We start from the raw sequence: 14717 nt of genomic DNA, 5'->3' as shown, positions 1-14717 counted from the left end.
TAGCAACAAGGATGCTGGATTCCAAGTGAAAGATTTATATGAGCCTTTAATTTGTGCCTGTGAATTTCTTGATCTTTTAGTGTGAAGGGCAGATTTGTTTCTTTTGGGACCATATAGTTTGTGTTAAGAATTTGTCTTATAATCTGCAGAAAACAGGATACAGCATAAGAAAATCTACTGAGTACAGAATATCGTGTGTATTTAACTTTAGTATCATGTGGTCACAGAAGGTGTAATTTTTTTTTTTTTTTTTTTAAGAGTCAAAAGGACAATAAGATAGAATTAAAAGCAGAAACAAAGGGAAAGAACCTTTTGGAGATTTCAGCAGCATGTAGGAAGAAACCATGGGGGTTTAATGTCAAGGCAGACAAATTCTTTTGATGAGACCACTGGGGGAGAGGGAAGCAAATGATCCAAAAGAGAGAGGGAGCAAGAATGTAATCGCTACATGGACCCCCCATGACAGGTCTTTAATGTGTAGTCCTGGACTTAATCAAAAGCATGAACCAGCTTCTCAGTCAGTGAAGTTTCGTGCTACTTGCTTTGGAAGTAGGAGAAAAGGACTTACAGCCAAAAACTGTTACAGACCCCAGATTACACATTCAGTATTTAATTCCCCCTCCCAGCAGGCCTGCGGATTAAGTTGGGAGTGGCTGACCCCATTCCTTCTACTTTCTATCTGGCACACCCAATACTTACTTAAACAATGGGGTGTCTGGCCTCAGCTGACAACCTAAACTCTTCCTTGATTTTTGTGAAACCAGCAGAATACAGGGCTAGACTAAAATTAATTATTTGAAGTTTCTTTTTCTCTTCATGCATAGTTCTACACGCTGTTTTTTTTTCCTTTCCAGGAAATTAACTTCATTTTTTAATGATTTAGGTTGCTAGCAAAACAGATGTGTATGCTTTTTGTATGTGCTAACACTTAAAGTTTGCATTATTTTAATTGTGCAGCTATTGTTTTAGCAAAACGTTTCGTAAAGCAGGGAGAGGAGATATAGGTAGTAATCTGTCTCGTAAGCTTTTTTCTCTCCTTCCTTCCTTCTTGCATGAAAGCAATGTAAACTGTTCCGGTTCTTGTGCTTAAGCAATCAAAATCATGTAGTTAGAAAAGCGTGAGATTTTTTTTCATTGTGTAAGTTAATTAAAGTAGTGGTTTTCTACTTTAATAGTGAGCTCATTGCTTATAGCTGTTCTTACTTTGTGATGTGATTTAAAAGATTAAATTAACCTCTCTTAGTATGTGAGGTTTTCTTTGGGGTTTGTTTTTTTTGGTTTTTTTTTACAGATTGACAAGAATGAAGACTGTTCTGCCGGATAAAGTGTAAAACCTGACCTTTTTTTCTCTATCCCCTAGATTTTGTTTTTGTTTTGTTTTTTTTAACAGATCTGTTTTAAAAATTTATTTTTTGCTTAATTCTGGATCCAAATAATTTTTTTTTTTGCTTTTAAAAGGCCTACGTTTTGAGCCCTAATGTTCGATAATTGTTTACTGTTTGTGGCTCTCTGTCATTATGTGTTCTGTTTGTGTGTCATTATATGTTGTACGTGTTACATTGTGTACAGATGAAGACAGTTTAATGAGTATAGAAAAGTGCAATGAATAAATAATAGCTTCTGAAGTCATTTAAGTGAAACAGACACTGTGCTGAAGTTATATGGGCAAATGTTTTAAATAATGTGTTCTAGAGTATAATATGCTAAGGGATGATAACTGATTTTTTTCCCCTTTTCCCCTGTTAACTTTTGTTTAAATTCAGTCACAATCCATGAGCTTTCAGGCAAGAAGTACTGTGGGGTGGGTTGTTGTTTTTTTTTGTTTGTATTTGTGAATTTTTCCCCCTTCGCCTTTTTGGGGTTTACATTATGTGTCATGATTTTATATGTAGTTTGAATGAATGAATGAATGAAAGAATGAATGAGCACTTAGGTTGCTTTTGTTTGCATATCATGTGTTATCTTATAGAAAAGTGGGGAAACAAAGAAGGGATTGGATATTATGTAGCTGCTTCTTTGAACTATGACAAAACAATATTTGATATCCATATGAATAGTGTATATAGGGATTATTACATACAAGAAGCTATTGATGTTTATTCTAGAGTTCCTTATTTACTTAATTTCAGATTTATTCATCTCATATCAGGTATTAATCCAGACAAACACTGAAGGGCTGCAGGGTAGGCTCTGTCCTGATATAAAAGATACCCTTTCAGTTTTGGTCTGTCTCCATCTGCTGGACAGGAGGCTCAGCCCATGGTCTGGACTGATCCGGGTACGTACAGGGAACAGGTATTAATCCATAAACATAAACTCAAGAACAGCTTCCAGAGTGCTGTGCTGCGAGGCTTATATACATCATTTGTCATTGACCTCATAACTTGAAATCATCCCATCCTTTGCCACAGAAGATATCCTGAATCCTTCATTTTATGGACTGAAGTGCTCAGAATCTCCTTATTTCATTGCGGTGGCCTTACTGAGACACTGTTTTTAAGCAATATGTATATCTATATTCTTTGAAATGTAATAACTGATTATCAAGATGAAATATTTTTATGATACACTTAGCTAATACCTAGTCTCACTGTTTCTTGCAGATGCTACTATTTTGATTCTCACATTAATGATACAATCTGAATTAATGCAGTTTTATTGCTCCATAGTTTCTGTTCTCTGTGTTAATAGTTCAGCAGAATATGCTATCTGTACGTCAATCTGAAACCCAGATAGTAATATTTATTTTTGTAGAAAGAACTAGAATAGATTTTTGAAACAGGGATTTTGTTTTTGCTTTGCACTACTGGTAGGTGGGAGAGTATATGCTACACCTGAGTTTAATTGTTCCAGATATCTAAAAGACAAAGAGATTAGCAGGCTGTATACTACCAGTGGGAGAGGCCATTGAGCAAAGACCTGAGACAATACTTCATCGCGGGGTGGAGAGGCACATGTGGACACAGGCTTTACTGAACGCAGTGGACCTGATACTGGATAATCAATGAAAGGTGGCCTATATATTCTGATGAGCTGGGTGTCACCCAGAAGTCAGAGAGGCCAACCACACACAACAACCAGCATGGAGATCGCAACAGATGACAGAAAATACTGAGACCAATCACTGTGGACACTCCTGGCAGGCCAGAGGCATGCCTTGCTAATGTTTTAAATTGGGCAGACATCTGGGTCAATCAAACTCCAGGTGGTTTGAAGCTTAGGTGGGGCTTAGGTATTCTTGATAAGGGTTTTCTGACCAACTGCACAAAGAGAGCAATGAGTTAATGGATTTAGCTTTTCTTGCAAATATGGTAGTAGCCTGGTCTTTTATATTTGCTAGTGTTTAATGTATGTATATATCCAACAAGTAATACACATTGTTCTGATTAATGCTGACACCAATATAACTATAGATTAGGAAACCTTTCATCCAGCAGGTATCAGTGTGAATCCTCTGAATCCAGGGGTGGATTATGTTGGAGTCGTTTAATCCTCATTAAAAGTATCCTCTTTAAAAATATTCTCATTAAAAGTATGTATTTAGAGTTTAGGCTGTATGAATTCAGAATTCTCACCAATACACAGATTAGTTTGAAGGCCACAGGCCAAACTGTGAGTGAACTCCAATTTACTGTTTCGCACTGTGAAATGTTTACGAACAGGCAAGAGTCTATTTTAGTTATTCCAGTAGGTCTATGATGAGAAAGCAAGCCATTCATTTATACTAAAACCTGAGAGAGAATGAAGGCCACACAGCTGCACCTGAAATTGATAAGAACTTAGAGGGAGGGAACCATCACTGCTTTTCCCAAGCATTTTAGTGTATAAGGAGTAATAACAGTGAGAGAGGGGGTGGGGGGAGAACGCGCTTCCAGATGTGATAGCACAGGCTGATCCTTTGGAAACATGAAAGCTTTATATATATATGTAGCAATTGTCATTATTTACCATTACTTCTTTAGTATGATCTGATTTTATTTACTCTTTCTTTCTATTGCTCAAATAAACTTACTTTCCTAAGTATCTGGAACCGTGATATACTAAATCAAAGTTTGTGCAGGGAATAAGCTCCTGGGTTCAAGCCCCCAAGTATAATCCTAGTAATTGTGTGTGTTTATACTGGGTAAGTCCCTGAGGTAGTCCTGTGTGCACGCAGGTGATTAGCCCCTCAGGTAACCCCCCAGAGTACACTTCAGTGAGATTAAACCCCCAGGTCAGGGCCCCTGGACAAAATGCCAGTGTGCACAATCTGAACCTGGAACAGTGTAACTCTTGAAAATTTACTCCATAGGGCTGAACTTTCAAAGGGTTTTACAAACATAAATGGGCTTTTAAAATTCCTATGATATATGCTACTTTGATGCATGAAAATCCTTTGAAAATTCACTCCTTATATTTTATGTTAACAATGAAAACAAAAGAAAGCATAACATGTAAAACTAAAATGCTATGTAGTAGTACATTTTTACCTTTTACCTCTGATTTTCCTAGATCAAATTCGTGCACTATGAGGGTTATGTTTAAATTCCAAAGAAAGAGTAGGGAAAAAAAAGCTCCTGCAGCCTCTGCCCTATCCTTGCCCTGCATCAGCCCCTAGTAGGAAGTGACACAACACTTCTCTCTCAGCACAGTCAACAGCGTCTGTAAGCATGGAGACAACAGTTGAGCTTCCTCCATATAATCAGCCCCTGCTGAGCTCAGCCAGCCTGCAGGGGAGAAGAAGATAAAGGAATCAAGAGATAATGAAGGGGAGACATTGCTTCCCAAATGAGGGGCAGAGGGGTCAAACAATCCTGGGCTGCAGAATCAGTAAATAGGTGGTACCCAATCGCAAAGCAGCAGGGTTTGGACAAAAAATATCTGGCATTCATTTTTCTTTAAAATCATTTATAACTGGAAGGTAAGCTTCTTTTTTTCATGTTTCTCTTTGAAGCGTTCCAGATAATAGTTACTTAGCCAGATAAGTAGGAACTTATCCAGCTAAGTGGCAATGTCTGATCAGCAGTCTCCACTTAGCCATATAATTACTTATTCAGCTGAGTAGTGGATAGGATGGGAGGGTGTAATGGGGAGGAGCTACTTATCTGGCTAACTTAAGTTAGATCTGGTATTGAGCAGGTCTAAAGGTAGCCGGATAGATTTATCCGGCTAACTTTAAAAACTTATATGGGTATAATCAGCAACACAGCCGCACTACTGATTATCCCTGCTAACTTAGCTAATCAGCAGACTTTTAAATATTGACCCAAAGTCTGCTCATGCAGAACACTGAAAATACAGATCAGCAATATTATAACACTGTAGATACAAAACAAAGTAACAAAGCAATCAATTTCATTGTCAATGCAAGACAGAAAAAACAAGCAAAAAATACAAATAAGGCGGCCACACAGCATACCTTTCTCTGCATTCTTGACAGATTTTTCCTCTTTTCTTTATATGTCATGAACTTTTTCTTGGTGGTAATGTCGTCTGTGTCCTTTTTCACTTCCACTTCCTTAATTCTAAGGTGAAGTAAAATTTCCAACACCTAAGTTGTTTAAAAGCAAATAAACAAAAGCTAATTTTAGCTTGTGAATAAATGTCAATCTACAAGGCAGCAGTGGTGCATTTCACTCATCATGCAATACCAGAAGTAATTTCCCAGCCTCTACATTGGGTATAAATACTTGCTGGGCCAGTAGTGGACAATTGTGTCCAATTCTGCAGTGTTTAAAAATTCAGTGGTGTAAAAAAACCCAGCTCAGGGGCACTGAAATACCATGTGTGGCTTCCAAGCCACAAACCAAGTGTCACTGACTTAGCAAAAAGATGAAGTCACCCTTGAACAAAAAGTATATGGAGGCTTCCTGTCCATGTGTCAACAGTACATAAAGCAGAGTTGTTTACCTGTAACAGGTGTTCTCCTAGGACAGCAGGATGTTAGTCCTCACACATCATCGGATGGAGCCCGGCATGGAAAACGTATGTCAAAGTTTCTGGAACTTTCACCGAGCATGTCTAACATGCCCTATTCCACATGTCCACGCAGGGTCCCTCTTCAGTCTCATAACAGAATTATGATAAAAATTAAACAAAAAAAGTTGGAAAAACACAACTCCGTGGGGTGGCGGGTGAGTTTTGTGAGGACTAACACCCTGCTGTCCTAGTACAACACCTGTTACAGGTAAGCAACTCTGCTTTCTCCTAGGACAAGCAGGATGGTAGTCCTTATACATAAGTGAATTTCTAAATACAGGCTACTCCCCAACACAAAAGGGGATCAACAAGCACAGAGTTGCTAACGGGCACAACCACCACAATGCTGTTGGTAACAGAGGGGGAGACAGCCTGACCCCAAACAATGGGCCCTAGGCAGGGAGAGTTGGGTTCTACTCCTCAAAGAGATTCCGATGGATAGACTGGCCGAAACTACTATCACATCAGCCATTCCTATCCAGACAGTAATGAGATGTGAATGTGTGGAGAGAACTCCACATCGCAGCTTGCAGATCTCCTCCATGGGAACTGCTCGCAAGTGGGCCACAGACGTTGCCATGGCTCTGGCAGAATGAGCCTTGTCATGACCCCCAAGATGCAGTCCTGCCTGGGCAAAACAGAAAGAGATGCAAGTCTACTAGCCAATTGGATAGCGTCTGTTTGGCAACGGCAACTCCCATTCTATTCCTATCAAAGGAAATGAAAAGTCAAGTGGACTGTCTATGGACTTCTGTCCACTCCTGGGAGAAGGCTAAGGCTCTCTTGTAATCCCAACTGTGCAGGGCTCGTCCACCTTGGTGCAAATGGAGCCTGGGAAAGAATGTTGGCAGGACGATTGACTGGTTAAGATGGAAATCCATCACCACCTTAGGCAGGAACTTAAGGTGCATAGGCAAGACCACCCTATCATGATAAAACTTAATATAAGGTGATTAAGTCACTAAGGCCTGGAGCTCACTGACCGCCACCAAAATATGACCTTCCAGGGCAGGTACTTCAAGTCACAGAAGTGCAGCGGCTCAAATGGAGCTTTCATCAGCTGAGTTAACACCACATTGAGGTCCCAAGACACTGAGGGAGACCTTAGGGGAGGCTTCAATTGAAGCAGGCTCCACATAAAGTGTACAATTACTGGCTGCACAGAGATGGATGTATCATCTACATCTTGGTGGTATGCGCCAACTGCACTACAATGAACTCTAACAGAGTTGGTTTTCAAGCCAGCCTCTGGCAGGTGCAGAAGGTAGTCAAGCCGTTTTTGCATGGGGCAGGAGAATGGATCTAAGGCCTTCTGCTCACACCACACAGAAAACCTGCTCCATTTCAGTCCATAGGACTTTTTAGTGGAAGGCTTTCTGGAAGCCACCAGGTCCCGAGACACATCTTCAGAAAGATTGAGCGGTTGCAGGATTAAACACTCAACATCCAGGCTGTGAGCAACAGAACCTGGAGGCTGGGATGCCACAGCCTGCCCTGATATTGCATGATGAGATCTGGGGAAGGCCCTAGACTGATCGGTTTCCAGATGGACAACTCCCGAAAGAGTAGAAACCAAATCTGTCTCGGTCTGAGGATCATAGTCCCTCGGTCCTTGCAAAGCTTCAAGAGAGTCTTTGTAACTAGAGGAATCAGAAGATATGCGAACAGAAGACCCCTGCATCAATGTCAGGCAAAGGCTTCCTGGGCGGACCATAAGCCCTGGGTGCAGATCCCCTCTACATGAGCTCCCCAGCCCAAGGTGGATGCATCCGTGGTTAGGACAATTTGAGTAGGTGGATTTTGGAAAGATATTCCCTGTTCCAAATTCTAGAGAACCCGCCACCAGGGCAAAGAGTCCTGGAGAGGCGGAGTGACTCTGATGCGAGCCTGGAGGCTCTGTGCAGCCTGGTGCCACTGAGACCTCAGGGTCCACTGGGCTCTGCGCATGTTTAAGCGTGCCAAGGGAGTAAACATGGACGTTGCAGCCATCTGGCCTAACAGCCTCAACATGTGCGAGGTAAAACCTGCTGGCTCTGTTGAATCACCACCGCTATGGACACCAAGGTGACCGCCCTGGACCGCGGCAGGAAGGCTTTTGCCTGAGCTGTATCTAGTAGGGCTCCTATGAAGTCCAAGCGAGGTAACAGGCTGAGATGGGACTTTGGGTAGTTGATGACAAACCCTAGTGACTCCAATACCTGGATGGTCAAGCGCAAGGACAGATCGGCCCCTATCTGATAGCTTCTCTTGACCAGCCAATCATCCAAGTATGGGAAAACATGCACTCCCAGTCTACAGAGGTGCTCTCCCCACCACGGCCAGACATTTTGTAAGACGTGGGACCGACACTAGCCTGAACAGCAACACTCTGTACTGGAAGTGCTGTTTTCCCACCACAAATCTGAGATACTTCCTGTGACCTGGGAAGATTTCAATGTGAGTGTATGCGCCCTTTAAATCAGGGGAGCATAGCCAGTACCCTTTTTGCAGGAGGAGAATCAGGGTGCCCAGGGAAATTAACCTTTCTTTTTTGAGAAATCTGTTCAAGACCCTTAGGTCTAGGATAGGATGGAGTCCCCCTGTTCTCTTTGGAATCAGGAAGTACCGGAAGTAGAATCCCTGTTCTCTTTACCCTGGTGGGACAGGCTTGACTGTTCTGGCCGTTAAAAGGGCAGAGAGCTCCCAAATTAGTACTTTCTGATGTGCTATTGGCCCCCAAAATGGGCACGGAGGGCTATTAGGCAAGACACCCAATAAGTTTATTGGTACCCTTGACTGTCGATGGACAAGACCCACTGGTCTGAGGTTATACTGGGCCACCGATCCGCAAAGAACGGTAGCTGCTCCCAACCGGGAGGTCTAGCGTCTCGTGTACAGGTGGCTGGCTTATACTCCCTATGATCCAGTGAAAACCCCATCCCAGGATTTGGCTGGAGAGCCAGCTGGGGCTTGGGAGCTCTCTGTTGCCTGGGACAGCCCCGTGAGCTCACCCTCTGCAAACAGGAGCGAGGGACCGGAAGATAGTATTTCCTCTGGCGGTACAAAATCTTCCTCTCACCCTATCTCGCAGACCTCCTGGCTGAGGAGAGTGGGTCTGAAGTGCTGGCAAAGAATTGTTGGGGGGGGGGGGGGGGTGTCTCATGGTGATCCTGCAATTGGGCTACCGCATCCCTCAACTTATCTCCAAAGAGATTCTCTCCTATGCATGGCAGGTCAGTGAGTCTTTCCTGTACCTCCAGTCGGAGATCCAAGGCCCGCAGCCATGCCATTCTGCAGGTACCAATTCCCACTGCAGAGATTCTCGTTGCCATCTCGAAAACATCATAGGTTGAACAAAACTTGTATTTTCCACACTCCAGAGCCTGACCTGCTGTCTCAACAGCCTTACTGCTGTTGAGACAGTCGCTCTGCCACCTCTTGCACCTGCTTCCAGAAGTTGCGAGAGTGTTGGCTCATGTAGAGCTGGGTAAGAGGCAATGCAGACAATGAGCATGGCCCCTTGCAACATTTTCCTCCCAAGAGCGTCTATTGCTCTATAACCCTTGCCTGCAATGTTGAGGCGTGGGTCTGAGAGTGTTTGGCCTTCTTCAGAGCGGATTTGACCACTACTGATTAGTGTGAAAACTGACACTTCTCGAATCCGGTAGCCTGTTGGATGAGGTAAACCCCATCTGCCTTCCTGTTGATGAGAGGTACTGCAAGGGGGTGCTCCCAGATCCTCAGCAGTAACTACTTAAAGATCTAGTGCTCCGGGTCTGCCACAATCTCTTGAAGGTCCTCTATGAACTGGATGATTTGCAGCATCTTATGCCTGGCATCCTCCTCTGTCATCAACTGTAAAGGGATGGCCACCGCCATCACCCATAGAAAAACAGTGAAGATCAGATGCTCTGGAAGAGACTGCTCTGAAGGGAGACCTTCCGAGTCCTCGTCGAAGGATTCCGCAGTATCGCCCTCCCAAGGGTCATATGGGGCCTCATCCTCACTATAGTCCACAGGGAATGGGGCCCTGGGTGCTCAGCTTTCATCCAGAGGCATTGCCGGCCCTAGCAAAGCTGGACAGGGGGTTCTGGGCCTCAGTGTCTCCTCCAGCCTCAATTGAGCTTCCTCCTCTGAGGAACAGGCAATGAGCACCGTATTGGTTGGGGGAAGCATTGGTACCCCGCTGGGCATCCATGGCCTCCTGGGAACCAGTGCTAACTGGGTTGGTAACACACTGATAAGCACGTTGAGCCGTTCCAGCAGGGCGAGCACCAGCACCATCGGTACCGCTGGTTCGAAGCCCTGCAACTCCCATGGTACCGCCACCTGGACCCTGCGTTCCAGCTCCTCCTCAAAAGTTGCCAAAGCCAAAACAGACAGGGAGGCAGGAGGGATGGCCAAATCTTTCTTGGATCCCCGAGGTGGATCGGTGACTGGCACCAGGACTGGTGGACACCATCATGGACCACCAGCATCGATGGAGGATGGGCACTCCTCACCGTGGAGGTCGCTTTGGGGGCATCACGGCATGATCTGGAGCCTTCCCGAGCTCAGCACCTTGCATAGAGGGTGAACTGTGCCGATGCTTCCTTGACTTCCCTTGGTGCTTGGCCCGGTCTTTCCCCAGTGCAGAGGTCAATGACGATGAACCCAATGTCCTCGACATGGAAAAGACAGACAGGGGCCAGTCCCCGGCGCACCTATCTGCTGACAGAACAGACTCTGCCAATGCCGATGGCTCTGAGTTCATTGGTGCAAATGCCATTAATGCAGATGATGCTTCGGACTTCCTCGACCCGAAGAGTTTCTCCATCTTGTCGAGCCAAGCGCAATGTCCCTTGGGGGTCATCTGGGTGCACTTGCGGTAACCCCAGACATTGTGCAATGCTCCCAGGCAGAGGACACACACCTCACAGGGGTCCATGATGAACATGGTCCTTAGACACTGGGGGCACAGATGGAAACCAGACGAGGCCATGCCGAACAAAAAGAAAGGGAAAAATCGAGAGCCGGTGAGGGCAGGCAGTCGACGCCAATGGGCACTGAGGCACCACCGCCACAAGGGAGAACGGAAGCGAAATAAGACTTATCGAACCGCCAGAAAATCTGACTGGGAAAAACTAGAGGGATCCGCGCTTGATGAATTCATGAGAAAACCAAAAAATGACATTGAAAAAAGTTTCCAAAGGCAATTTCTAAGGAAAAGTCACAGCTCACTCTACTGCAAGGGAAAGCTCCATGGAAAAAGAGAGACTGAAGAGGAACCCCACTTGGATGCGTGAAATAGGGCATGCTGGGCATGCTCAGTCAAAGTTCCAGAAATTCTGACATAAGTTTTCCTTGCTGGTCTCCATCCAATGATGTCACCCATGTGCGAGGACTACCATCCTGCTTGTCCTAGGAGAAAGGATCAGAGTAACACTAACCACAGGTCACAGAGAATGCTGGCTTATCGTTCCTAAAGCTGTAAGGGACATTTGGTTTCCCCTTACTAAAAGAATGATACAAAATTGTTCAGAGTAGTTAAATCACAAGCAGATTGTGATAAATTGCAGGAAAACCTTGTGAGACTAGAAAATTGGGCATCAAAATGGCAGATGAAATTTAATGTGGATAAGTGCAAGGTGATGCATGTAGGGAAAAATAATCCATGCTATAGTTACACAATGTTAGGTTCCATATTAGGTGCTACAACCCAAGAAAGAGATCTAGGCGTCATAGTGGACAACACATTGAAATTGTCGGTTCAGTGTGCTGCGGCAGTCAAAAAAGCAAACAGAATGTTGGGAATTATTAGAAAGGGAATGATGAATAAAACAGAAAATGTCATAATGCCTCTGTATCGCTCCATGGTGAGACCGCACCTTCAATACTGTGTACAATTCTGGTCGCTGCATCTCAAAAAAGATATAATTGCAATGGAGAAGGTACAGAGAAGGGCTACCAAAATAAGGGGAATGGAACAGCTCCCCTATGAGGAAAGACTAAAAAGGTTAGGACTTTTCAGCTTGGAGAAGAGACGGCTGAGGGGGGATATGATAGAGATGTTTAAAATCTTGAGAGGTCTAGAACGGGTAGATGTGAATAAGAAAATTATTACTTACCTGCTAATTTTCGTTCCTGTAGTACCATGGATCAGTCCAGACCGTGGGTTATGTCCCCAATCCAGCAGATGGAGTCAGTCCAAAGCTTTGAGGGGGCGTCACCATAAGTACTACTACCCCCTCTGCAGGAGTTCAGTATCGAGTATATCAGAGCCCGAGAAAACAGAAAACCTCCTGAGTGGATCAAGTTGAAACAAGACGGCAACAATAAGCCGCTAAACTGAAATAGAGAAAACTGGAACCTCCCCACGAACGGGTGGGGGCCATGAACATAGCGTGTCAACCTCCATAAACAGTGAAAAAAACTGGTACACGTAAAAAGGAAACAGCAGGAAGACACTACTGTAACATGAGGAACAGCTGAGAGAATCAGCCCCAAGACAGCGGAGCAGGAGAAGAACCCAAATGCGGTGGGCGTCTGGACTGATCCATGGTACTACAGGAACGAAAATTAGCAGGTAAGTAATAATTTTCTTTTCCCTGTACGTACCTGGATCAGTCCAGACCGTGGGATGTACCCAAGCTTCCCTAACCCGGGTGGGATCCTGCGAGGCCTGCTCGTAGAACCTGTTCGCCAAAGTGTCCATGAACGGACGAGGCGAGATGTAGTCTATAGTGTCTTGAGAACGTGTGCAACGACTTCCAGGTGGCCGCTCTACAGATTTCTTGCGAAGACACCGAGCGACTCTCCGCCCAGGAGGCCGCCTGAGAACGTGTAGAATGCGCTACGATTCCGGGCGGGGGCGTCCGCCCCACCCCAATGTAGGAAGCGGCAATGCCGGCCTTCAGCCATCTTGCAATGGTCGTCTTCGAGGCCTGAGATCCCTTCCGGGGCCCGGACCAAAGGACGAAGAGATGGTCAGAAGTCCGGAAATCATTCGTAGCCTCCAGGTAAAGGCGCAGGGTGCGCTGGACGTCAAGGAGACGTAGCGAACGCGGCTCCGACGAAGGGAAAGATGGAAGTTCCACCGTCTGATTCATATGAAACGCGGACACCACCTTCGGAAGGAAGGAGGGCACAGTACGAAGCGAGACTCCCGAATCGGAAAACCGGAGATAAGGTTCTCTGCACGACAGAGCCTGTAGCTCGGAAATACGCCGAGCGGAGCAGATGGCCACCAGGAACACAGCCTTGAGAGTGAGATCCTTGATTGTCGCATTTCGGAGAGGTTCAAACGGAGGTCCCGACATGGAACGTAGTACCAGATTGAGACTCCAAGAGGGACAAGGGTCCCGCAATGGAGGCCGCAAGTGCTTGACTCCCTTGAGAAAACGGACGATGTCCGGGTGTTGTAACAGAGAGCCTCCGTCACGCAGGAGGGAGCCGAGAGCGGCCACTTGAACCCGAAGAGAGTTGTAAGCGAGTCCCTTGTCCACCCCTGCTTGGAGAAACTGGAGGATCTGGGAGACAGACGCCTCCTTGGGTCTGGTGTTCAGGCCGGTACACCACAGCTCGAACACCTTCCAGACTCGAACATAGGCCACCGACGTCGAAGTCTTTCGAGAGCGTAGCAGCGTAGACACTACCGCCTCCGGGTAACCCCGTCGGCGGAGGCGGCGCCTCTCAAAAGCCAGGCCGCAAGACAGAAGAGTTCTGCCTGGTCGAAAAATACCGGTCCCTGGTGAAGGAGGCGGGACAGATGTCCCAGACGGATGGGTCCGTCGATTACCAGTTGAAGGAGGTCCGCAAACCAAGGCCGTCTTGGCCACTCTGGCGCGACGAGTATTACCGTCCCCTGATGAACCTCTATCCGGCGGAGTAGTCTTCCCACCAGTGGCCACGGAGGGAACGCGTATAGGAGTAGATCGGCCGGCCACGGGAGCGCGAGAGCATCGACGCCCTCCGCCCCCCGCTCTCTCCGGCGACTGAAGAACCGAGGAGCCTTGGTGTTCTGGGCGGACGCCATGAGATCCAGGTGGGGAGGTCCCCACCTCCGGACAAGCAACTGCATGGCCTCGTCGGAGAGGGACCACTCTCCGGGATCCAGAAACTGGCGACTGAGGAAATCCGCCTGGACGTTGTCTACTCCCGCGATGTGTGAGGCCGCCAGACGGCCCAGATGCCGTTCCGCCCACTGCATCAGCATCGCTGCCTCGAGTGCGACTTGCGGGCTGCGAGTGCCGCCCTGTCGGTTGATGTAGGCCACCGTTGTCGCGTTGTCGGATAAGATTCTGACGTCCCGATTCCGAAGGAGAGGCAGGAAGTGGATAAGCGCCAACCTGACCGCTCTGGTTTCCAGACGATTGATGGACCACTTCGACTCCTCCGCGGACCACGTCCCCTGTGTGGCGCTGCGATCGCAGACTGCTCCCCAGCCTATGAGACTGGCGTCGGTGGTTACCACTACCCAATCTGGTAGATCGAGGGACATGCCGCGAGCCAGATTCTCCGGGACCATCCACCAGGAGAAGCTGCTCCTGGCAAGCTGGGGCAGCGGGAGAATCACCTGGTAGTCCTGCGAGAGTGGTTTCCAACGGGAGAGAAGTGCTCTTTGCAGAGGTCGGAGGTGCGCGAATGCCCAGGGGACCATGTCGATGGTAGACCCCATCACCCCCAGGAGCTGTAAATAGTCCCAGGAGGTGGGAGCTGGTAATGCAGAGAACCGCTGTATGTGCTCTCGTAGGGCCTGTGCCTTGTCCTGTCGTAGGAAAACCGCGCCCAGACGGGTGTCG

The 14717-nt window shown here is 46.5% G+C and overlaps 1 protein-coding gene across 1 annotated transcript in view; it reads right to left on the bottom strand.

The window, feature by feature from the left end:
• NOC3L (NOC3 like DNA replication regulator) overlaps window positions 1-14717 on the bottom strand; it is a 180870-nt gene that overhangs the window by 52928 nt on the left and 113225 nt on the right. The window contains exon 11 of the mRNA XM_029609874.1: window positions 5399-5530. Within this exon, the coding sequence (XP_029465734.1) occupies window positions 5399-5530 (132 nt within the window). The remainder of the gene's footprint in view (window positions 1-5398; window positions 5531-14717) is intronic.

This window comes from Rhinatrema bivittatum, chromosome 7 (assembly GCF_901001135.1).
Source record: "Rhinatrema bivittatum chromosome 7, aRhiBiv1.1, whole genome shotgun sequence".
NCBI lineage: Eukaryota > Metazoa > Chordata > Amphibia > Gymnophiona > Rhinatrematidae > Rhinatrema > Rhinatrema bivittatum.
The sequence above is the reverse complement of the archived record's forward strand: the minus strand, read 5'-3'. Positions and strand labels throughout refer to the sequence as shown.